We start from the raw sequence: 25,537 nt of genomic DNA, 5'->3' as shown, positions 1-25,537 counted from the left end.
AAGTCGAGATAACAAGGTCATTAATCTTGGTGTCATTTGAAAGAGCTTTATTAGTGAAGTATACATACCAAATATGAAGTCCATATCTGTCACGGTTCAAAAGTGGCGAAGGTTAAAGTTGACAATAAACAGACAAACAGTTAAAAAGACAAACAGACAGACATGACAAAAACAATGTACGCCTCGGATCTATCGATCCAGGCGCATAAAAATTAAAATACACATGCATATTGTTTCACATCCTAGTTGGGTGAAATAAAGAAAATGTATACTATACCTTTTTTGCATCTTTCGCCGATATATCCAGGAGAACACCCGCTGTCACAGAACCCTGTCACTCTGTTACAAGAGGTGCCATTCTTACAGTTACCGCTACAGTTCTGTGAACATCCTGCTCCGTATGTTCCCATTGTACATGCTGGAATTTTATCAATTCATTATATTTTTCAATACTTTCTATTTCTATCAAAGGGTTTTCAATAAAAGTGTATTTTGATGCAACAGATTATAAAGGTTCATTCCTGAGCTTTTTAGTAGGATTTATCTTCAAGGAAAATACATATCTTTTTGGTTCTTACAATGCATTTGGATTTTATAGTGCAAATTAAACTGTATTCGATTAAACATAATGATAAAATTCCATATCAAAATCATTATATGAGGAACTTTGTTTTGATATTTTTAAGTAGAAAATGATCAATATTTCTCTTTCAAAGAATTTACAGTATTGCAACGTTTGGATTCCTATTTTTACATGCACTCTGTGCACAAGTACTATTTTGTGCATTGAAATGTTTTTTGCAAACATGTTGTTTCTGAATCATATGACGAATTAAATTAACTGCCATGAATTATTTATAATATAACGCATTCAAAAATCAAAACAGAAAATCTTTTTTTTGTTTTAAGCATGTATTTTAAGCTCAGGTATTCACAAAATCAAAAGAAAAACAGAATTTTATATGATGTTTATTAGAAAGATGGTGAAAATTCAGCATGTTTCTAGTATAAAGACGATCTAGCATCAAAACCAAACTGATTTGAAAACATTTAGAGGGAAGATGGACAATGCATATATATACATTAAACGATAGCAAGACTTTCGGAGTAAATTTACCCTCAAAGGCAATAACTGATACAGCATTTATGACTTGACACGACTTATAGGTACATGAAACAAAAATCTACAGGGTAAATTTCCTCTCAAAAGAGTCATTGATACCGATTATACACAGTTAATAAAAGCTGAAGCAACAACACTGAAGGTAGTGAGATTTTACGAGGTAAATCCCCCCCCTTTTAGAAAATCTTTGATATAGTACAAATAACTTGCAAAATCTTAAAAACCTACAATGTACAGTCGAGAGTAAATTTCCTCTCAAAAATGACATAGATACAGTTCAAATACAAAAATGCAAAGCTAAAGCAAAAATCTTGATGATATCAGGACTTTACGGGGTTAATTTCCCCCAAGAAATTCACTAAATACAGTATGTATGAATAGCTACACTTTAAGATAGCAAAAATCTACAGAGTAAAGAACTTTATTCGGAAATAACCAATATTTGCCCCCCGAATCAAACTTTGATGGAGATATATTTAATTAAGTAATTTCACAGGGGAGTATATGCTGACTTCAAAGCACTAAATATTTTCATAAGTATTGACGCCATATGTACGTACATGTAATGACGTCACAAACATGACGTAAATTTCAGTTTTGTATGAATTTTACAGAAAAATGTACATTTTTCGTCGATATTTTGAGTAAAAGTCACCGAGCGCATGTGTGTTCAGGATCAATATTTTGATATAATGTGTAGAATGATAATATCAATGAAATATGTCAATATTGTTCCTGAACAAACTTGCGCTCTATAAATTTTAAAGCTAAAATTGCTGAAATTTTGTCCATTTTGTCCTCTTTCTGATAAAGGATATAAAATCGGACTAGTTTGTGACGTCATAAAACAAAAATTGGGAATACACTGCTTTGACACTAAAATATTTTCTGTTAATTTATATTTCTCATACAATTTATTGAATTCAGCACAATTCAGGAAGTTTTCAAAATTTGACTTTTGTGGGGGCAAATATATGCAATATACCGCATATAGTTCTTTGCTCCCAAAAATAACATTGATACAGTTGGTATACAGTAATTCAATGCAAAAATAACTATCTTGATGACGGCAAGACTTTACGGGGTAAATTTCCCCCCAAAGAAAAAAAAAGACCCAATATCCACCACTCTTCGAAAAAGCGAATATTACAATTTGAAAATAGCCGAATTCTGCAGAGTTAATTTTCTCTCAAATTGACGATGGAGCAAAAGCAACTATCCTAATAGCAAGTCTTAATGGGGTAAATTTCCCCCCAAAAGATTCACTAATACATGTAAAGTATTCATAATCTTCAAACACTTCGAAGATAGCAACAATCCACAGAGTCAACTTCCTCTACAAATATGATACTGGCACGGATCATAAAGTATTTCAAAGCAAAGACACCCATCTTCAAATAGCATGATTTTACGGGAAAATTTCCTCCCAAAATATCACTGATACAGAATTTATGACTTGAAACATCTAAAAGATAGCAAAAATCTACAGGGTAAATTTCCTCTCAAGGACACATTGATACAGTTAATACACAGTAATTCAAAGCTGAAGCACCCACACTGATGATATTGAGACTTTATTGAAGAACCCACAGAGTAAATTTCTTCTCATAAATGACATTGACACTGTTCACCTACACTAATTCAAAGTTAAAGCAAAAATCTTGATGATAGCAGTACATAAAGTTATCAGATCTTCCACGGATTAGTAAACGATTAGGAGCAATTTGTGCTCAGCATCTATTCTTTAGGTATTAGGAGGCAATGGTATCACTTTGTCCATCCCGCAGAAGTTTTATTCAGTCAAATAATTAAAAGAAAAAAATTATACTTTATTGCCTAGATACTAGATAAATGTATACAGAAAAATTATATTTAAATAGAAAAATGCATTTTTTTAATTTTGAAAATGACGATGAACAAAGTTTTATCAATACATGTATTGCTCCTTCCTTTTTTATTTTAATGTTAGAGGAGTTTTTTTTTTTGCAGTATAAATCGATGGACTTTTTAAGAAAAAATAACTGTTCACGATTTTGTTACATTAATTTTTGAAAAATGAACATTTTCAATTATGTATTTATTAATATAATTCCACATGAAATAATTATACTTATCTGATAGTAGTAGAGTATATGTAAAACAAGTAACTAAGTAAAATGAAATGAATTTCAATGGATTTACATTGTCGACAATTTCTCAGAGGTCAGCTTGAGCTTTCTGGTTTGATAGATAGCATATTTAGATGCTGACAAAATTTAGAGATTATAACAGTCTTAGTAAGATCAGATTCATGACACGCAATACAGAAAGAAAAGCATAGAAGTGGAGCTTCGGTCCAAGACAGTAAACGTGATCAATGTTGTTGAAATCAAAATGTTCGACAATAATCCAGAGACGGACTTGCCTAAGAATTTTCCCTCTCAGATACAGATTGGACAATACAATTTTCAACCTACTTTGACATATTATTTGTGACCTAAACATGCCGCTGCACGCGCATTGAACCCCCTCCTCCCATTGAATACGGCTTCAAATCAGTATAATGAACTGTAGGTGTTTGTACATGTGTATAGATTATGTGCTGTTTATTTATAGATTATAAAATAATGTATTACACCATTGGTATATTGAGATAAAAATGTCCCTCGAAAGTCTTTTTGTCAATGAGAATTAACATGTTTATTTTTTTCCTGTAAAAATTGTATACTGTATCAATTTATTTTTTCAGGAAATTAACCCTGTAATGTTTTGCTGTTTTCAATAAATAATGTTTGTTTTCTTACTGTGAATAATAACTGTTACTGTATCAATGATACCCTTTTTGGGGGAATTTTACCCCGTACAATCTTGCTTTTATCATCTTAAGCTTGAAATATTTATCCATGTTATTTTAAAATGTGATATTTTTTGTTTTGTTTATATACTGTACATGCTGTATAAGTACCTTTCCGCGTGTTATTAATTTACGCTATATACGCGGTCACATATTTTCCGCGGAAATTTGTCCAAGCTTACTTAATGTAAATGTACATGTAAGGCATTTAGTGACAGTCTAAGAAATCCGCGTAATTTTCTACCCGCGGATAAAACAGAAATTGAGATTCCTCGGAAGTATGACCCCGTAGAAAAAAAGTACGTCTACAGTAATATAAACTGTATCAGTCGAATATTTTGAGAGAAAATTTTTGAAGCATGATAAATTCCGAATCCGTGATATGCTTTGGAGGATATACCCCGTAAAGTCTTGCTATCAGAAAGATGGTATCTCTGCTTTTAAATACATTTTGACAGTGCCAGTATTATTTTCAGAGAGGAGAGGAAATTTACCCTGTAGATTGTTACCTTCAATGTGTTTTCAAATCATAGATTCAGTACACGTATCAGAGATTTTTTTTGTTTGCGGAGGAAATTTACCCCGTAGCGTCTTCCTTGTAAGATGGTAGCTTTTGCTTCATTGGGAGTTCCTGAGATAAAATGAACTCTGTTGAGTTCTGCTATTTCACAGTGTAATGTTTGCTTTTTTCTTAGAGGAGTGAACACTGTTTATTTAATTTCTTTGGGGGGAAAATTTACCCAGTAAAGTCTTGCTTTAATCAGCGTGGTTGCTCTTGTTTTGAATTACTATGTAGTGTGAATAAACAGTATCAATGTCATTTTTGAGAGGAAATTTACTCTGTAGAGTTTTGCTATTTTAAAATCTTGCTAGTCGTAAATAATGTATTTGTGATTTTTCTTAAGGGGAAATTAATTTACCCCGTAAAATCATCGTCCTGCTATCATCAAGATTTTTGCTATAGCTTTGAATTAGTGTAGATGAACTGTGTCTTTGTTTTGAGAGGAAACTTACTTCGTGGGTTCTTAAGATGTTGGAAATTATTAATACCGTCTCAATATTTTTTTTCTTTGGGGTGGGGGGGGGGTTAACCCCGTAAAGTCTCATTATCATCAGTGTGGTTGCTTCAGCTTTGAATTACTGTGTATTAACTGTATCAATGTGTCCTTGAGAGGAAATTTACCCTGTAGATTTTTGCTATCTTTTAGATGTTTCAAGTCATAAATTCTGTATCAGTGATATTTGGGGGGGGGGATTTACCCGTAAAATCATGCTATTTGAAGATGGATGCCTTTCCTTTGAAATACATTATGATACGTGCCAGTATCATAATTATTTGTAGAGAAGATTGACTCTGTGGATTGTGCTATCTTCGAAGTGTTTGAAGATAATGAATACTTTACGTGTATTAGTGGATCTTTTCTTTGGAGGGGGGGGGGATTTACCCCATTAAGACTTGCTATTAGGATAGTTGCTTTTGCTTCATTGTCATTTTGAATTCGGCTATTTTCAAATTGTAATATTCGCTCTTTCGAAGAGTGGTGAATATTGTTTCATTTATTTTCTTTGGGGGAAATTACTACGTAAAGTCTTGTCGTCATCAAGATAGTTGTTTTTGCTTTGAATTACTGTATACCAACTGTATCAATGTTATTTTTGAGAGCAAATTTACTCTGTAGATTTTTGCTATCTTAAAATGTAGCTATTCATAAATACTGTATTTAGTGAATTTCTTGGGGAAATTAACCTGTAAAGTCCTGATATCGTCAAGATTTTTGATTTAGCATTGCATTATTGCATTTTAACTGTATCAATGTCATTTTTGAGATGAAATTAACTCTCGACTGTACATTGTAGGTTTTTAAGATTTTGCAAGTTATTTGTACTATATCAAAGATTTTCTAAAGGGGGGAAAATTTACCTTGTAAAATCTCACTACCTTCAATCTGTATCAGTGACGCTTTTGAGAGGAAATTTACCCTGTAGATTTTTGTTTCATGTATCTATAAGACGTGTCAAGTCATAAATGCTGTATCAGTTATTGTCTTTGAAGGTAAATTTACCCCTTAAAGTCTTGCTATCGTTTAATGTATATAAGCATTGTCCTACTACTAGTAACTAATAATGTAAAAATGATTAATGTGCATAAATTACTATGTGGAGATGATTCCTTATCTTCGCAGGAAAATGAAAAAATATTCGGTATTGTTCAAAAATTTATTCAGGAATCAAGTCGTTTTAATTACCACTGAATTGTATTATCTCTATTGAAATTATTATATTTTTATAATATCAACACTGTATTTATTATCACCATTATTAATAATTGATATTATTTCCTTATTCATAAAACAATTGTCCTTGTTCTTCTATGTACATGTATATATTATTGTAATATTTTGTAAATGTTGTATAGCTATTGGGATTTTATGTATGGGAGATGACTATCTAAGTTGCTAGAACTTGTGTCCGATCCCTTTGACATTTTGTCAATAAAATATGTTCAAAACAAGCATTGTCCATCTTCCCTCTAAATGTTTTCAAATCAGTTTGGTTTTTATGCTTGATCGTCTATATACTAAAAAAATTCTGAATTTTCACCATCTTTTTAATAAATATCATATAAAATTCTGTTTTTCGTTTGATTTTGTCATTACCTGAGGGCAAAATGCTTATAACAGAAAAAAGATTTTCTGTTTTGATTTTGGAATGCGTTCTTTTTGACAGATAAAGCAAATATATTGTGAATTACCTGGAAAAAACAGTTCAAAATTTAGGCTTTAATATTAAAATTGACAACATTTTAGTAAAAGTTAAAAATTAACATCATTAGCTAACGCGCTGTAAGAAATATGCCGGCGTGAAGCGTCGTAGTTCATAACCTCATGAATCTTCAAAAATTAAATTCATTTGTTCCAAAAGAATAAATTTGAAAGCAAATTAGTAAGAATTAATACTTATGTTACAACGCCCTCCGGTCCATCCATCAGAACAGCCGTTGTCACAGTTCCCAGTCACATGATTACAGGTTCTGTTTCGTAGGCAGTTGTTAGAACAAATACCTCTACATTCCAGTCCATGATATCCCTCTGGACAGGCTTTTATTGAAATTAAATCGAAATAAAGAAGTTAAAAGAAATTTTAATTTAAAAAGCTTCCTGAAATATTTACCAATAAATGTATATAAATTAATTACGATAAACCTAAAATTCATCTGATTTAAGTAGAAAGAACTTTAAGAGTTTTAAATTGATAGAATATTTTAAATAGAATTTAGCAATCAATTGCTTGCATGATAAAAAATGATAAGGATGGTTTCAATACATGTAAAACCAATTTATCCCTTTTTTACCATACGTACAGCTTTTAGTATATTTGTCAACAGAGTCCCGACAGAAAGCTATGGATCATAGAAGCAATTTTCATATTGCATTAGAAATAAAGCAGACAAACTAAACTTAAGTCGTTTGCCATCTCCCCAATTATAACCCACATTTTTTCTGAAAAGTAAATGAAAACACAAATATCATAGCTAGGATGATTTATTGAAAAACAGTGTATTTTTACACTTTTGTTATTTTTTCATATTAAGTTTTGTGAATGTACAGTGATGTGCCATAACACTCTCTACCATCGGCTCGCGTATATCACAGTGATAAACACAAGAAATAGTGCGTTTGTTTTAATTCATTATAATTCAATTTCTATGGTTATGTCTGAGTTTTGAGGTAGATGTTTACTAAATAAATCCAGAACTATTATTCTAATTTGAAAAAATCCTGCAAATATGACGTTTTATATGTCAAAAATCTTGACGTGAGCCCATTGCAGAGGTGTCTGAGAGAGGAACGAACGACAACTCTTCATGAGAGATTGGTGCCATAAGTGTTCGTCCAAATTCAAAATGGCCGCCGTAGTAACGAGACGCTTCAGAAAAAAAACACAGAAATAAAATTATAAAATATTTTTTCTTACCTTAATACTTAGTTATATAGCCTTTTGACCTTAGAACTTTCTATATTCGTCTTGGGATCGACCTGTATAAGCTCTGAACATAACAAATCGGGATGTTTATCCAGATACGTTGAATGGCTGCCTCCAGCTGATTTTTACACAAGAATATTTCGTTGCCGTTTTTCAGTTCTCTTTTCAGTCTCAACCAGATATATTTTCAATAATGTTCAAATCAGGACTCTAGCTGAGCGGGCCAAACCATTGAATGCATATTATTCTGTAATTCATATTCTTGAACTATTCGGGCTTTGTGAATAGGGGCGTTGTCGTCTTGAAATATATAGTTATTTCGAGGAAAATGGCGTGCTATAACTGGCCAAAGTTGATCCTCAATTACATCAATGTATTTTCGAGCATTAATGTTACCATCTACAACAGACACAGTTCCTACACCGTTGAAAGTGATGCAGCCCCATATCATTAAACTTAACTTCGGTGTTGGAGGTTGCGAGAGACAACATGGCATCCACTCTTCGCCCACCTTTCTCCATATAAAAACACGGTTATCAGTCCCAACGTCCACTTTTCATTCATCACTAAAGATTACCCTGTTCCAATAAATATCGATAGTTTTGTACCTGTTTCCTCTACACCAGAAGAGTCGGGCTTTTCTGCTCACTTCGCGAATTCTGATGCGCTTTCGAACAACTCTTCTAAAATACCCCTATTTGTACAAATTCCGTTGAACTGTCCGTTTAGATATAGCAGAGTCTCTATTTTCATTGAATAAGGCTGTTATGTATGATAATTTTCTCTTTCTGTTTTCTTTCACCAACCTTAAAATGCTGCGACTGTCTCTGTCACTCAGCTTTGCCTGCTTCCCTTTCCTCGGAATGTTTTCTACACTTCCCCGCTTGCGATACCGGTCAACTACAGATGTTATTGTAGACCGGGGAATTCGTAATCTCCTGGCTATTTCTGAATGTTTTAATCCAGACAGGTTAAGAGAAACAATGACTTCGTTAACATCAGTGCTCAATTCTTTATGCACGATACTCATTTTGTTTACATTGGAAATACACAGCAGACGAAAAAAAATTTTGCTACGTAATTGTGACACGTGACAATCACATGGATATGCTATAAATATATACTTATTCAGTCAACATTGACGCCATGGTTAACAGATACAGCGTCGACATGTAAGGTGACGTAATGAAAATTGAATTTGGACGAACACTTATGGCACATCACTGTAGGTTGATCAAAACATATATTTCTTATGACAAAACTGCTGCTTTTTCTTTAATGATATACCGTATATTGTCTAAAAACGTCCATATACAAACCTTTTCAAACTATAGTATATTTAATTTTTGCCGTAATAATTTTTCCTCTTTGATATACTGCAGTTCATTGACATTATAGGACCCAACGAAAGATTTTCCCTATCGCCGCAATGCCGGTGTAACGTTGATATTCGACCCGGATTAAGAATCGACCCGGGGGTTCATTTTTCAACGTTGAATACTGAGACCAAATGTGTTTAATTTAGACCCTAGTCCGTTGAAAACTGAGCAGGGTCGTGGAATTTTGATCACGAAACCGGTTCTAAATTCAACAGCATAAAAACACATATTTATGACTTGGTTTTCACAACTTTGCTTTAATCCATAGGCATTGGGAACTGGTAGGGGGGGGGGGGGCTAGGGATGCTTAGCTTTCCCCCCACTTTAGAAAATTTGACATCACCATTTTTGTCAGAAGTCAGTAACATCAAAATGTACAATTTTTGTACAGTCGTAACAAGCATTCCTTTCTCAATAAAAAATAGAATTCAGAAATTTTCGTATCTTGTGATAGGTCATCAACAAAAATCACTTTGTTAAAAATCATCCTGATTCTACCTAAAAAGTATCCTGAAGTTGATATAAAAAGGAAGCTGGAGTTCCTTATCGACACCGTTTTTGCAGTCTTCCTTCAAAATTTGGAATTTCGATGAACACTAATTGTTTTCCTTTATTGGCCGACCTGTTTTAATATTTTCATGAAGCAGAATCAGAATGTATTTGAAAAAAAACTTAACATGACAAGAAGAAAACGCTTCCTGTGGGGTTCAACTCAACATTTAGATACACCAATGATCAAGTAACAATAGTTACTTTAGTTCATATGTCGACTCGATATATCCCAGTAAACTTTAAATTAAAGTCACCACTGAATGTGTCATAACTATTTCATGTTTGGAAGTTTTATTGACTATGAAAGATGAAGGCCAACTGAAATTATACTGTATAAGAAAAATGATTTCTTCTTTTCATTTTTTCCAAAGTAAACTTTCCGTATTTGTAAAGTAATACGTGTATTCTGCTATTACCTGTTTATGGTATGGCGGGGAAAACGTTGCATTATTATACATTTTTGTTATTCTTCTTCAAAAATTTTGTTTTTCTTTTTCTAAATCATCTCATTCCTGTTCGATAAAATATGATTCCTATTCGATCAGCTGTTATTGTTGTGCGAAAAAGGTTATTTCTGTCCGAGAATTCGTCACCTTTAAGTTGTTTTTCTATTCGAAAATATTTGATTCCTATGAGATAATTTTGTCATTTCAATTCGATAATAAAATGATTAATATTCGATAATCATGTTAAACATGCATTCCTATTTAATTGAATTTACAACCAGTTCTAGTTTTGTCATATTTCCCAGAATGCATTTATTGAAAAAGAATAAAAACATCGCATAAGAGAAATAAAATTATGCAATAAGAAATTTATCGAATAGAAATCGTATTTTTTCGAATAGAAATGGATGCTAGTATGTTTTCGTTCATCAACTTTATTGCATATAAACCAAATAATAATCGAATAAGAAAGATGAAATTATCGAATATGCAAGAATGGCAAAATTAGCGAATAGCTATAGGAATAGCATGTTTTCAAATATTAATGACATCAAAGAGGAAACGCGTGTTTTCGAATAGAATTATAAATTATGAAATAGGAATTATATTGTCATATTTCCTCCGATGTGAAAAGCAATTTATCGAATACAAATTACAAATTATCGAATAGGAATAACAAATAATCGAAAAGGAATCACATTGTATCGAATCAAAATGATATTTTTTAAGAAAAATAATAATCTCATTCGCAAGGTTATGCTCCGAAAACGATCTATTTTTAAGCCGAGGCAGGTTACTGAAAGATAAGTTTGATTAAGTCAGCATTACGACATGCAATGGTCGCTATATTGATCTTTTTCACAAATATAATCTATCATTGGATTCATTTCTGCCCGCCTGATCAAAATATATAGGGCTCACTTTCTAGACACCAGATTTCATAGATTTTTGTTTAATACGTTATTCATAGTTTTGTAGTTATTTGTGGATGCTATGGATTTTAGAAAGTATTGTCAAATAATAAAGTTGTCATGCTTGAAGATAACTGAAATCGTAAACTGATTAAAATTTTCATATATACACGGAGTGATAAGTTTATTTCTATTATTCATAAAAAGGGTAAAAAATTTAAACCGAAATCTAAATATAGAGATGCTGATAAAGCCCGTAAAACAACTTCGCGGTTCAAAAAAATGTTCAAACTCTGAGATGGGGTCAATATTCAACAGGGTCAATTTTCAACTTGTTGAGGTCATCAGGGAAAAGAAAAAATACAAGCTCTTTAAAAATGACCCCGGGTATAAATCCAACGACTTTTGGTCTCAATTTTCAACGGAGAAAAAACATCCCCGATTCAATAATCAATGTTGAAAAATGAACCCCGGGTCAATTTTCAACTCGGGTCAATATTCAACATCACACCGGAATGTTATTGATGTCGATATGAAGGTACTTCGTGGGGCTTTCATTTCAATAATTCCATAAAAACATATCCCGTTCTCCTCTTTTTTAGCTCACCTGAGCTGAAAGCTCAAGAGTGCTTTATTGATTATCCAATGTCCGTCATCCATCCGTCTGTAAGCTTTTCACACTACTGTGCCAATTTTAACAAAATTAGTAAAAAGTATTCTTTGGTGAAGGGGGAGTTTGAATTGTTTATTGAATGGCCTTGTCCTCTTGCTAGGGGAAGATAATCAAGACAAGACAAAAATATGGGGTGGGGTATTTAAAAAAATATTCTTCTCAGGAACCACTGGGCCAGAAAAACAGAAACTTAAGTGAAAGCATCCTGGGGTACTTTTGATTCTAAATTGTTCAAATAATGATCCCCGGATGTAGGGATGAACCACAATAGTGAAGCCAAATTTTACACTGAAGTATATTGGACAATTTTTTAAAGATATTCTTCTTACCGGGAATTAAAAGTTGAAACTAATGTGGAAGCATCCATGGGTTTTGTAAATTCAAAATTGTGCAAATCATGACCCCCGGGGGTAGGGCCTGGTCACAATAGGGAATCCAAGTTTTACATTGAAATATATTGGATTTTTTTCTTGTTCTCAAGAACCGCTTGACAAAAAAGCTGAAATTTGTGTGGAAGCATTCTGAGGTACATTTGAATTGAAATTTCGGAGTAATTACAAAAATGAATGTTATCTAAATGTATATCTGAAATTGACATACTTCATAAAAAGTATGACGTAATTATTTTCACATTGTATTGTTTATGATTTTCCTGATTTCTTGATTATGTCCCGACACACAACTGCTTTGAACAGAAACATGGGATGCTTTCTCCTTCATGACACATGATCCCATATCTGATATTGAAAAGGTCTATGTTTGCAATGATTTAAATTTGTTTTTTTAAAGACATTTGATCTTGATAAATTTCAGTTATCTTTACATTCATCATAGTTTTTGCATAAATTTCATGCACCGTTTTATTCAAAATGAACGTCGAATGAAGACGATTAAAGGTCATTACGTCGATGGATTTTTTCCTTGGATGAAAGAAGAAAAGACAAAACCCTAGTTGAGTGAAAATTAAAATAAGTTAAAGTTTTAATATACGAAATTTTAATTCTTTAAAAAAATTATTTAAAGATCTGTTTAGCAATTGTGACATCACTTTTGTATTAACCGTGGTTCAATTTTGTATTGAAATTTTCTTTTCAAAATGCTAAAACTCTTACTAAATTCGCACTTATCTCCTGTCCATCCTTCCGTACAACCCAAACAGGTTCCGTTGATTATGTCACATCGTCTCTCTTGACATTTTGATGAGCATCTCTTGAAACAATTATCTCCATACGTTCCAAGTGTATCACATCCTAAAAAGGATATTTAATATTTTATTATTGTAATATAATATAAGATGAAATCTTGAATGACAGGAAGCATTTTCATTTAAGTGTCGAATGTTAATACATATAATAAAGACAATAGCCTATTCGTTATCTCTATATACTTCAGCAAGTAAAAAATTAAAACATAATAATTTGCTGAATGTGATATAAGGCAGCAAAGAAAACTAATTTTTCTTCAACACTTGTAATTTTTAAATAGTTTTTGAAAAAAAACCCTCAAAATTGTTTGCATGGATTCTAGATTTCACTGAAATTGCATTGCAATTATATTATTTCCTAAAAGAAAAGAAAATTCACAGTCCCCTTTTTACGTATTCAACCTAAGTCAAACATTATTGTCTTTCATTTAAATTCATAGATTTTAAATCATTACTAGGTAGCTTGAACGGACTGCTTCAGATATGAACAAATCTTGTGATATTTTATTTATCTAATTAAATTCTAAACAAAATCTATTAGATACTTTTTTGTGCTTAACATTAGCATTTTTTCTAAGTCATTGTAAGTTAATTTGTTTTCAGACGGGAACTTCATTTAAAAAATGTATTTGTAACACGCAACTAAAAAACTTTTCAATAATATTTGATCCTTCGAGTATTTCAATATAAAGTAGAAGAATGTACATCTGTAGATACATGTATAAATATATGAAAATACCATTCTTGTAATTAATGTAAAAGTATACCGTGTTTTTAAGACTAACCATATACAATTATTTCACACAACTGAACATATGTAAAATGTTGATTTCCTCCATTAGAATTAGGATAAGTCACACCAGGAATTCTCTCATTATAGAAGATAACATATCGTCCAAATGTTGTGCAAACGTGATTAGAGGTTAAGTCAGGCAAGGCAGGTCCACTGTGATTGTAACAATGATGCATCATATCTAAGTTACGTAAGTCAGTTGTGTTTGAAGCATAAAGTTGGTATCCATACATCCGTTCTCTCTGTCGGTGTTCTACAAAATAAAGCAAATAAATTAAAAAATAAAATCTTTAAAATAATATTCAACTAGATTTTTTTAAAAATATTTTTTCTATAAAAAAAACTAGGATATTTGATGAACCGATAAATCTCTAAGTGACTTTAGTCGCTTATGGTACACAATTTATCAGTCAACATTTTAACATGAACTATGAAAAGAAAATGTAAACATACATTTAAAAAATATGTTTTATTGCCTCTATGCACAGAATACCATGAGATATACACCACAGCATATTACCCCGAGAATTAGTGGGAAAGTCAGAAAGTAATACATTTTTTCTTAATTTGATTTGTGTTTAAATGTATACCTGCATTGTAAATTTTGAAATATTGAAACTGTATGATATACTCACAATGAATTGTAAAGCAAATTGTAAAATGCTGCATTTAAACATTTCTATTTAAATGGGTTACTTTAATTAAGGATTGTCACTCGTCGGATTTTTCGAAAAGTTAAGACAGAACCTGAGACTTTCTTCCAAACTTTTAATTAGAATTCAATTTTTATAAATTATTTACAATGTAAATTGTTCGGCATTCCATGAAAAAGAAAACATCTCAAAATTTCATAAAGAAGCAAGATTTATGTGTTGATTTCATGTGTTAGAAGGATATTTAGCAGAAAAATTCTTTAAATCTGCACATTTATTGAATTTAATATCTTTGAACTTAAGCCTCACATACTTTAACTCAGGGAATATTTTCCCTTATGATATGCTAGGAATATTAAATATAGGTCTAAATTTATATTTTTAGAACAAAGTTTTGTTCAATGATCAATGTTATTTAAACTACCGTATAGCGGGTTATTTTAGCGGGGTGCTAATTTGGCTTATTCTGGCGTTTGGATGATAGTCCGCTTAAAATAGTCAGTATTCTTCTTAGTGTCCATCTGTAAAAAGTTGAAACCCTGCGTCCGCTAAAATAAATTACGCCAAAATTATTGGTATACCTTTGAATAGGCAAAACGCCAAATTTTACACTCGCAAAGAAAACCCGCAATTCGGTGTTTTACATAAAATAAGATTACATTTATTTCATTGAAATTCAAATTAGATTTTAATGAAATGCACGGATATATTTAGATAAACTTGCAAGTTTGTTTTGTCTTCGATATATTTACCATTTGCTGTGTCTGTTCCATTAAAGAAGACCTGTATATCATGTATACTTTTTATTTCCTCTAAATCCACGTACCACCAAGCCGGGTTGTCTGCCCATGTAGAGGAGCATGTCGTGATGTCTTTGTCAACAGCTCTGGCAGGAGAAGCGTTCGTGTCATTATTTCTGCTGCTTTGTGTTGCTTTTTTAAAACTTGACATGTTTTCTGTGAAATCATGAATTGTTGACAATAATAAATATGTATTTCCAATATTCCATGTATTCTTAAAAATTGTGATTTGTAAACAATTAAATGTATTTTTATATTCTGTGAAATCATGGTTTGTTTCATGAGGGACTGGTTTTAATCAGATTGTTAATTTGAGTAAAGATAAAATCGGTATTGAAAGAACCTACGACACCCACCCACCCCCATACACACACCACCACCATCCAATTGCATCATCTCGGGTGTTTGTCAGAGGTAAAGGTCAAAAAGCAACCTCGAATATATTAAAATCACCGGATGTTAAAAATTTTCACATTTTCTATTTATTAGAATATAGGATTAAAGGTGTTATAAATGCCTTCTCTTGTATATTCTAGGTAATATCATTACATTTCAATAAACTTAAAACTCCATACTCCACAAAATGGGGTCTTCCAACATTTTTTTTCAAAGTTTGTGAAAAGGGGGTTTGTCATGACGTCTATTTCGTACATTCGAGGGTGTTTTTTCCGCTAGTCGGAGAGGCCCGAGAAGTTGTTATTGCACAACTATTACCACCACCACTACAAGATGGGATTTTTGAGTTTGAACAATACGATTTTTAATTTTTTGCTTTTTTGGTTAGATTTTTCAAAAAAAATGAATTACTTTTTAGCTCACCTGCGCCGAAGGCTTAAGTGAGCTTTTCTGATCACATTTTGTCTGTAGTCCGTCTGTCTGTCTGTCTGTAAACTTTACACATTTTCGACTTCTTCTCAAGAACCGCTAGGCCAATTTCAACCAAACTTGCCACAAAGCATCCTTGGGTGAAGGGAATTCAAGTTTGTTCAAATGAAGGGCCACGCCCTATTTCAAGGGGAGATAATTGGGAATTAACAAAAATTTTGTGGCATGTTTTAAAAATCTTCTTCTCAAGAACCACTGTGCCAGGAAGGATGAAACTTATATGGAAGCATCCTCAGGTAGTGTAGATTTAGGTTTGTTCAAATCATGACCCCCGGGGGTAGGGCAGGGCCACAATAGCCGACCAAAGTTTTACATAGAAATATATAGGAAAAATTCTTTAAAAATCTTCTTCTCAAGAATAACAAAGCCATAATTGGACATATTTATATGGAAGCATCCTCAGGTAGTGTAGATTCAAGTTTGTTCAAATCATGACCCCCGGGGGTAGGGCGGGGCCACAATGGCCGACCAAAGTTTTACACAGAAATATAAAGGAAAATTCTTTAAAATCTTCTTCTCTAGAACCACTGTGCCAGGAAAGATGAAACTTATATGGAAGCATCCTCAGGTAGTGTAGATTCAAATTTGTTCAAATCATGACCCCTGTAGATAAGGCGGGGCCACAATGGCCGACCAAAGTTTAACATAGAAATATATAGGAAAATTCTTTAAAAATCTTCTTCTCAAGAACCACTGTGCCAGGAAAGATGAAACTTATATGGAAGCATCCTCAGGTAGTGTAGATTCAAATTTGTTCAAATAATGACCCCCGGGGGTAGGGCGGGTCCAAAATGGCCCAGCAAAATTTTACATACAAATATATAGGAAAATTCTTTAAAAATCTTCTTCTCAAGAATAACGAAGCCATAATTAATCATACTTATATGGAAGCATCCTACGGTAGTGTAGATTAAAGTTTGTTCAAATCATGATCCCCAGGGGTAGGGCGGGGCCAAAATGGCCAACCAAAGTTTTACATAGAAATATATAGGAACATTCTTTAAAAATCTTCTTCTCAAGAATAGCAAAGCCATGATTGATCATGGGACTACTTTTGGATTTAAACTTTTCAATAATAAACCAATTTCTACTTTTTCCTAGCCACAGTGCTTAGGTGAGCGATGTGGCCCATGGGCCTCTTGTACTTTTTCTGGCTACATGTAGCCCCTTTGTAAAAATTATTTTACCTCATTGCTTTGTGAAATCATGATCTGTTGACAATTATATATGTATTTACAATATTCCATATTACGAAAAGTGATATTGTGAAGGCATTTTCTTTTTGTCTAATGTAGCTTTTTTTACATATATATTTTTAGTTGTTGTCGGCTTGGAAAAAAGCAATAAATACAGAATCTATATAACATCAAGAGGAGTAGTTTGCAGAAGAGGGTAAATCTAGAAAGGCCAGATGTCATGCCAGGTGGACCCAGAACTACTTACATGTAATGGTGTACAATCAACCTTGATGCCCAATAAGAGAAAAAAGAAATTCCATATTTGCCATGTGTTTACTTACTTGTCCCTAATTGATTTCTAAATCACTACGTTCAAGGGAAAGCTACTTTTATCAATTGTTTAAGTGAAATGTAACCTGAAATAATCATCAGAAACCAGGTACATGAAGACATGTTGACATTCAACTTATTATCTTGCGAATTGGTATAAATACATGTACCTTATATGTTCAAATATATCGTGCAAGTTTGTATTGATAAGTCGCATGTACATATAAATATTTTACCTGTCATAAGTATAGATGTATAGACATAAGTAGTTTGTGTATGCTGACAGTAATATCGTTCATGAGAATTTTAGTATATTGAATGAACTTAATTAGTGGTATCTTGCATGTTAACATAGATAAGTCGCATTTTAACATAATTATGTTGCATCGTGGTTGTATGAATTCATACACTGAAGTTTGTAAATAAATAATCCAACATTAAAATGAGTTTTATAGGGTTTTTTTCTAAAAAAAAAAAAAGGTATTTGTTGCGTGTCAGCATAATTTTATGCATGTAGGCATGCATTGTTATGTTGCATGTTGACATACTTTTCTCGCATGTTAACATCTTTTTTCTTGTTGAGGCAGAAATTTGCTTCCATACAAATATAAAATATTCATGCATATATGGATTTTTTCTGAGGTCAAAAAGCGGGTTTATAAAAGGGTAATGATGGAAAATGTGTCTGATAAAAAATAAATTGAAAATTGAAAATTACATACCGTATCCAAATGAAACAACAAAGCAGAAATAAAGTTTGAAAATGAACTCCCAACTAAACCCCATATTATTTTCCTTCCGTGTTCAATGACATTTTAAAAGGTTATGAATTCTATATTTAGAAGAGCCAGCTACGGTTAAAGGGAAATGGACACAGGTTCAACTGAGTATTTTTTAACCAATTAAACCAATTAAAATTTTTTCGAATCCTTACTTAATCAATTCTAGGAATCAACAAAAGTTTAAACATCATTTGTAGATTTACAAAGGAGAAACATAACTTAAACTTCTTCATAATGTAAACAAGGCTAGTGTCTTGTTTTTGTTTACATATAGAAAATATATATCTATAAGAAAAAAGATTCAGCAAATCAATAGAAACTGTCAAATCGTGTTTAGCTGTGACTTTTTAAAATGAAAATATCTGCTTTGAACGAATACATTTTTTAAACTCACATGGTTTATCACACAAATAAAGGTCACATTCTTCTTGTACTAAAATTAACATTATCGAACTTCAGTATGGCGACATAACTCTGAACAGTATTATATAGAAGGATATGTTAAGGATATATGTACTTAAACATTATTATCTTAAGTTTCAAAATTGCCTATTTTAAAAGGTTATGTATTAGTAAATGATACGATGTAACAACTATATGAATCTACCATAGGTATATAAGTTGAATAAAACGAGCTCTCTTTGAAACCATTTAATTGAAATTTTTAGATTAGCTTCTTGAAGGTGAGTATTTTTTTAAATACTTTGCACATTTACCATACTCGTCTTGGTTTTGTAGAAATGTACCGGCGAAAATGGACAAACTGCAGAAAGAAACCATGCGAATAAGTAGGATAATGATGTATTGTTTATCTTTTTAAATAGCGAATTCTTTCTTTTTAAAGGAAAATTATTTACATTTACGGTATGAAACTTTAAAATCTTGCAGTGGGATGGATCTTTCATGATTCTAGATTTTAGAAAATAACTCTGAAAGATGTCAGCTATTAAACATAGAAAGCAGTCAAACAGATGAGAATTACTGTTAACATTATGCGCTATAAAGTCAGAATGTACAGAAAAATACAAGTAACAGGAACAATATTGTGCCTATACATTATTTTCTGCCAAAATCTTCTTTTTCAAAAGAACAGGAGTTATGTCCAAGACACGATGTAGTTACGATATCGACAAATTACTTTTTTATAGTTTACCATAATAGTTCTATATTCTCATGTGTTTATTACAATACTTTTTGTTTTAAGACTATTTCCTTACTGTTAATATCCTCGACATCGTGCCGATATCGAATCATGGTTGCTCTAGGAATAGTGAATTCCATCCTTAATATGGTGTTTTCAACAACTGTTACTTAAAAATTTCTTTATAAATCTTTCCCTGAAGTGTCGATATCGTCGATATCGACGATATCGCTTCGATATCGAATCATGTTTGCTCATCTCTTGGTAAATACCTTCCCTGTTTCTTAAAATGTGTTTATGTTTAAATACTTTACTTTTACGAAGATTTTACGTGCCATCGATATCATCGATATCGACGATATCGTATCGATATCGATTCATGATTGTTAAGAGCATATTACTTTACCAATCTTCATCCTAATACAAAAACTTTATTTTTACATCACTTCTGTGTTTAAAAAGTTTACCTTACTGTCGATATCGTCGATATCGACGATATCGTGTCGATATCGAATCATGATTGTTAAAACATTTTCAAGAATTTTCACACAAATCTAATATCTTCAACATTAAAATTTTCTTTATCATATTAATTTATTTTTATATTCAATAAGGAATCAATTTGGACTTCACTTGTGACTTTCTAAAATTATGTTATACCTCAATGGGAAAATAAATTGTGCAAATTGGATCGATATCGATACGATATCGTCATGATATTGTCGATATCGACGACATCGACATAATATAGAGTCTCAAATACAGCGCTAGGTATTTCCAATTAGTATTGCTGATAACGATCGATATCGATACGATATCGACATAATATTGTCGATATCGTCGATATCGACATCGGATTTGTTCTTGGACATGTATGAAGAACTGATAATATGACTGCTGCAATCGGACAGAAACCATAAAAAAATAATTTGGAAATAGTTGTAATTTATCAACTAAGATTTTATAAAAGTCCTACCAGTTATGTAGTGTGAATCATGTTTTTATTAAATGAAATAAAATTAGAATAATTTAAACAATCAATTTTAAAGTATATTTTGTTTCCTCTAAACACAATATTGCGTTATAAAAATGGACCTTGATTTGTGTGAAAAACCATTTGAGCTTAAAAAGTGCGTTGAACTGTATTAGTATATTTAACCTATGTAAACAAAACATTGCACGGACCCTGTTCATATAACAAAGGTTTGGAACTCCAAATCTGTCTTGTATCTCAACAACTGAAAATTTTGATGATTTTTTCAAAAACCTTAGTTAAACATTTGTAAACATAAAAAATGGAAAAAAATTAGATTTTCATTTTAAGCTAAAACTGTGTCCATGTCGTTGTAATAGTTTATATTTACATTTGCTGTGCTTTTCAACTAAGTCAACAGTGAAATTTATTTGTATACCCATGCGCAGAAATATACACGGAGAAACATCCGTTAACGTGACGTCACAATAAACTACAGCGACGTTAGTAAAAGAAAAGCGATATAGGATAGGAAGAAATTCAAATATTCAGTATATTTTTGGCTTTCAAACATGTAAAATGTAAATATAAAGAATGTTTTTAAGTTTAATGTGAATTATAGGTGTGTAAATTACAGACTTACACGTAGGCATATTTTTCATGAAGAGCTATCGCGCTTCATGAAATATGTCTTCGTGACAAGTCTGAGTGATTTACACACTAAAAAAATCTTAATTGTGAACACGCGTGCCATGTCTTTTTTTTTTGTGCTATGCCTTTTTCTGAGCCATGTCCTTTATCTGCGGCTAGAAATAAATAAAAAAGGCCCATGAGCAGGAGGTCTTGACTAGATGCTCTGTTTATTCAGTCCATCCTCTTCATAAAAATAATTAAGTAGAATAAGAATGACTTTAAATAACCTTGCAATTAGAAACTGGATGTCATAGAAATATGGAAAAGGAACGAAGATTTTGTGAATTTTGTTAAACCAAAATAAGAAATACATTCATTTTGGTTTGATTTGTCCACATTACGAAAAATTGAGCAGTAATTATATCAAACTTATTACAGAAAAGACACCAGTAAACTAGTTTAACTACTTAAATTTAATTTGATTAATTAAAGTTTCAAAACTTTTCCGAGATTTGTAATTTCAAGACTTTTGCACCTAGCTTTGAAGCTAAGAAAAGAAAAGAAAATAGTTGTGATTCATTCTAAGCATTTTTAATCTTTATATCTTGATTTACTTACTGTATATATGTACTTATGTGTTACAATCTTTGATATATTCATCGTGTAAAGAAGCGCCATGCCAGAAAAAAGGTGTTCTATAAACACTGTGCAGCATAATTATGCCACTTCAAAAGTGGTGGAAGTTTGAGTAAATGAGCAAAAATACACGAGTACCGTTGAGAAATATTTTTGTTCGATGTTCGAGATTTTCGATTTTCTCTTGGAGGGGGGTATTGTCCAATAAATTTTAATAACTCATGAATTATAAAACAAAATCAAATAAATGGTATTTTGGTCACATGTTCTTTTAAAAATGATTTTAAAAGTTAATAGAAAATACTAGGGATGTCAAAATATTTATTTTCCTTAGTCGAACATTCGGTTGCATTATTCAAACGATAGTCGACTATTCGTTACATTCACTGAAAATAAAATCCAATATGCAATTGGTACATAGAGTATTTATAACTCAAAAACCCTTTTACGTAAATAAATATAAAAAAGTAATATCAAATGCCAATATTACACACAGACTCAGAGGCATCTGACGTAGGAATACGATCTTGAAATGAAATAAAAATACTTAAGGAATAACTGTCTTATTTTTCGATTTCATGATGTGATCAATCGATTGGCTTGCGTGATAATTTGCATAAACGCCTTCGAATTATCACGCAAGCCAATCGTTATATCCGTGAAATTGAACAATTTTGTATAACCATTATATTTGTAGGACTCCAAAGTGCGATGGGACTCCAAGGTCCGATGGTCACGCCAAAGTCCGATGGTCTGCGCCAAACCCCGATGGTCTGACACACCAAAGTCTGATGGTGCGGAAATTAATTAACGTTTATGACGTCATGTTAGCACTGCGCAAAACCTCAATGCCGCGCCTTGCCAAGGTCTTTGAAATAAGTATAAATAAATGCGAAAACTAACCCTTATTTCATGGGTGCGATATGCTAAAAGTGTGTATTTAAATAGCCTTAATTTATCAATTTTTAAAAAATCTTCACTCGAGAGTTGCGAGGATATATATAAAGGATGTAAATGTCAAATTTAATCAACGGGGTGTGCAAAATCAGTCTCGGTGCAAGCAATATCCGTAATTCGTTATAAAATTGTATAACCGTAAAATTTTACAAAATTTGTTAAGAATTTTGCCGTGACGTCATAAACGTTGACATCTGCACCATCGGACTTTATCCGTGTTTCAGCGCAACGTGTCTCATAAAACGAGCCATCGGACTTTGGCTACTGAAAAATAAACATAAACATAAAGGTTAAAGAAACATTTTATACGAGTGAGCAGAGAGTTTATGAACCTTAATTGGGTTCCATTTGTATAAGTAAAATCTTTTCAAGTCCTATATTCCTTCTGGTTCCATTTATGAAGTTGGTAATAATACGCCTTATCATGTTAAAATGTATGTGACGCTTTAGATGAGAAAGATAGATGACAATAATTATATACAAGGTATTGGTAGGAGTTTTTCTATCTGAATCTTTCAATTTGCATATTGAATAAATGATCAAAGAAGCGGAATTTCTCTGACCCTATCGGGGTCAATTCTAGTCATGCAAAGCATTTATTAAGTTTACAATGATGATAAATTCTGTGTCTATCAAACCTGTTGTACAATAATATGAATACACAAGACAAATGAAGACAAGATTGATTGATTGATTGTATATTGTTTAACGTCTCTCTCTTGAATTTTTCACTCATATGGAGACGCCACCACTTGCCGATCGAGAGCTGAAAATTTGTTCTATGCTCGGCACTTAGGGCAATTGAGCAGGGAGGGATCTTTTTCATGTCAGCACCTACTGCGACACGGGACCTCGATTTTTAAGGTCTCATCCGAAGGACCGGTCTCCACGTTCCACAGTGGTTTTCAATGAAGACAAGAAAAACAGACGTAATTGTTACTTTTTTGAAATTTAAGTCTTCTTTGAAATGTTATGCAAAAGAAGTAAACAGGATATTGTATTACATTTTATCTTAGACTGTCCAAATCTGTACAAAAGCCGCGAACATCTTATGACTCTGATTGTTAACTGTCTACCAGTAAACCTATATGTCGATCTCAAACACTTGCCCAGAACTTTCATGGTAAATAACCTTCTAGGGTCTAGAAAAGATGGAACTATCCCAGTAGAGGAATAGACCAACTTTATATTGTCGGTATTTTGCTGAAGGACATGAAAACTCTTTTATAGCTAGAGATAAAAATATTTCAGAGTTTATTGGAAGAAAAGCTCATGAACTTTTTAGCTCACCTGAGCCGAAGGCTCAAGTGAGCTTTCTGATCACATTTTGTCTGTAGTCCGTCTGTCTGTCTGTCTGTCTGTAAACTTTTCACATTTTCGACTTCTTCTCAAGAACCAATGGGCCAATTTCAACCAAACTTGCCACCTTAGGTGAATGGGATTCAAGTTTGTTCAAATGAAGGGCCATGCCCGCATTCAAGAGGAGATAATTTGGAATTAATAAAAATTTGGTGGCATGTTTTAAAAATCTTCTTCTCAAGAACCACTGTGCCAGGAAAGATGAAACTTATATGGAAGCATCCTCAGGTAGTGTAGATTGCAATTTGTTCAAATCATGACCCCAGGGGGTAGGGCGGGGCCACAATGGCCGACCAAAGTTTTACATACTAGAAATACATAGGAAAATTCTTTAAAAATCTTCTTCTCAAGAACCACTGTGCCAGGAAAGATGAAACTTATATGGAAGCATCCTCAGGTAGTGTAGATTCAAGTTTGTTCAAATCATGACCCAAGGGGGTAGGGCGGGGCCACAATGGCCGACCAAAGTTTAACATAGAAATATATCGGAAAATTCTTTAAAAATCTTCTTCTCAAGAACCACTGTGCCAGGAAAGATAAAACTTATAGAGAAGCATCCTCAGGCAGTGTAGATTCAAGTTTGTTCAAATCATATCCCCCAGGGGTAGGGCAGGGCCACAACGGCTGACCAAAATTTTACATAGAAATATATAGGAAAATTCTTGAAATATCTTCTTCTCAAAAATAACAAAGCCATAATTGATCATATTTATATGGAAGCACCCCCAGTCTGTGTAGATTTAAGTTTGTTCAAATCATATCCCCCAGGGGTAGGGCAGGGCCACAACGGCTGACCAAAGTTTTACATAGAAATATATAGGAAAATTCTTTAAAAATCTTCTTCTCAAAAATAACAAAGCCATAATTGATCATATTTATATGGAAGCACCCTCAGGCTGTGTAGATTCAAATTTGTTCAAATCATGACCCCCGGGGGTAGGGGCAGGGCCAGAATGGCCAGCCAAAGTTTTACATAGAAATATATAGGAATTTTAAAAAAAATATCTTCTTCTCAAAAATTGCAAAGCCATAATTAATCATATTTATATGGAAGCATCCCCAGATAGTGTAGATTCAAGTTTGTTGAAATCATGCCCCCGGGGGTGGGGCAAAATGGCCAACCAAAGTTTTACATAGAACTATATAGGAAAATTCTTGAAATATCTTCTTCTCAAGAAAAGCAAAGCTATAATTGATCATATCTATATGGAAGCATCCTCAGGTAGTGTAGATTCAAGTTTGTTCAAATCATGACCCCCAGGGTTAGGACGGGGCCAAAATGGCCAACCAAATTTTTGCATAGAAATATATA

General features: G+C 32.5%; 1 protein-coding gene across 1 annotated transcript in view; it reads right to left on the bottom strand.

The window, feature by feature from the left end:
* Positions 1 to 18,518, bottom strand: part of LOC134254641 (receptor-type tyrosine-protein phosphatase alpha-like) — a 103,161-nt gene extending 84,643 nt beyond the window's left edge. The window contains exons 1-6 of the mRNA XM_062737179.1: positions 18,467 to 18,518; positions 15,304 to 15,507; positions 13,891 to 14,151; positions 13,014 to 13,151; positions 6,914 to 7,054; positions 278 to 418 (exon numbers count right to left, since the gene is read on the bottom strand). Coding sequence (XP_062593163.1) covers positions 278 to 418; positions 6,914 to 7,054; positions 13,014 to 13,151; positions 13,891 to 14,151; positions 15,304 to 15,502 — 880 coding nt within the window. The 5' untranslated portion in view covers positions 15,503 to 15,507; positions 18,467 to 18,518. The remainder of the gene's footprint in view (positions 1 to 277; positions 419 to 6,913; positions 7,055 to 13,013; positions 13,152 to 13,890; positions 14,152 to 15,303; positions 15,508 to 18,466) is intronic.
* Positions 18,519 to 25,537: the final 7,019 nt, after the last annotated feature.

This window comes from Saccostrea cucullata, unplaced genomic scaffold (genome assembly GCF_032062105.1).
Source record: "Saccostrea cucullata isolate Sc308-1 unplaced genomic scaffold, CSIRO_AGI_Scuc_v1 ctg531, whole genome shotgun sequence".
NCBI classification, from domain to species: Eukaryota; Metazoa; Mollusca; class Bivalvia; order Ostreida; family Ostreidae; genus Saccostrea; species Saccostrea cuccullata.
The sequence above is the reverse complement of the archived record's forward strand: the minus strand, read 5'-3'. Positions and strand labels throughout refer to the sequence as shown.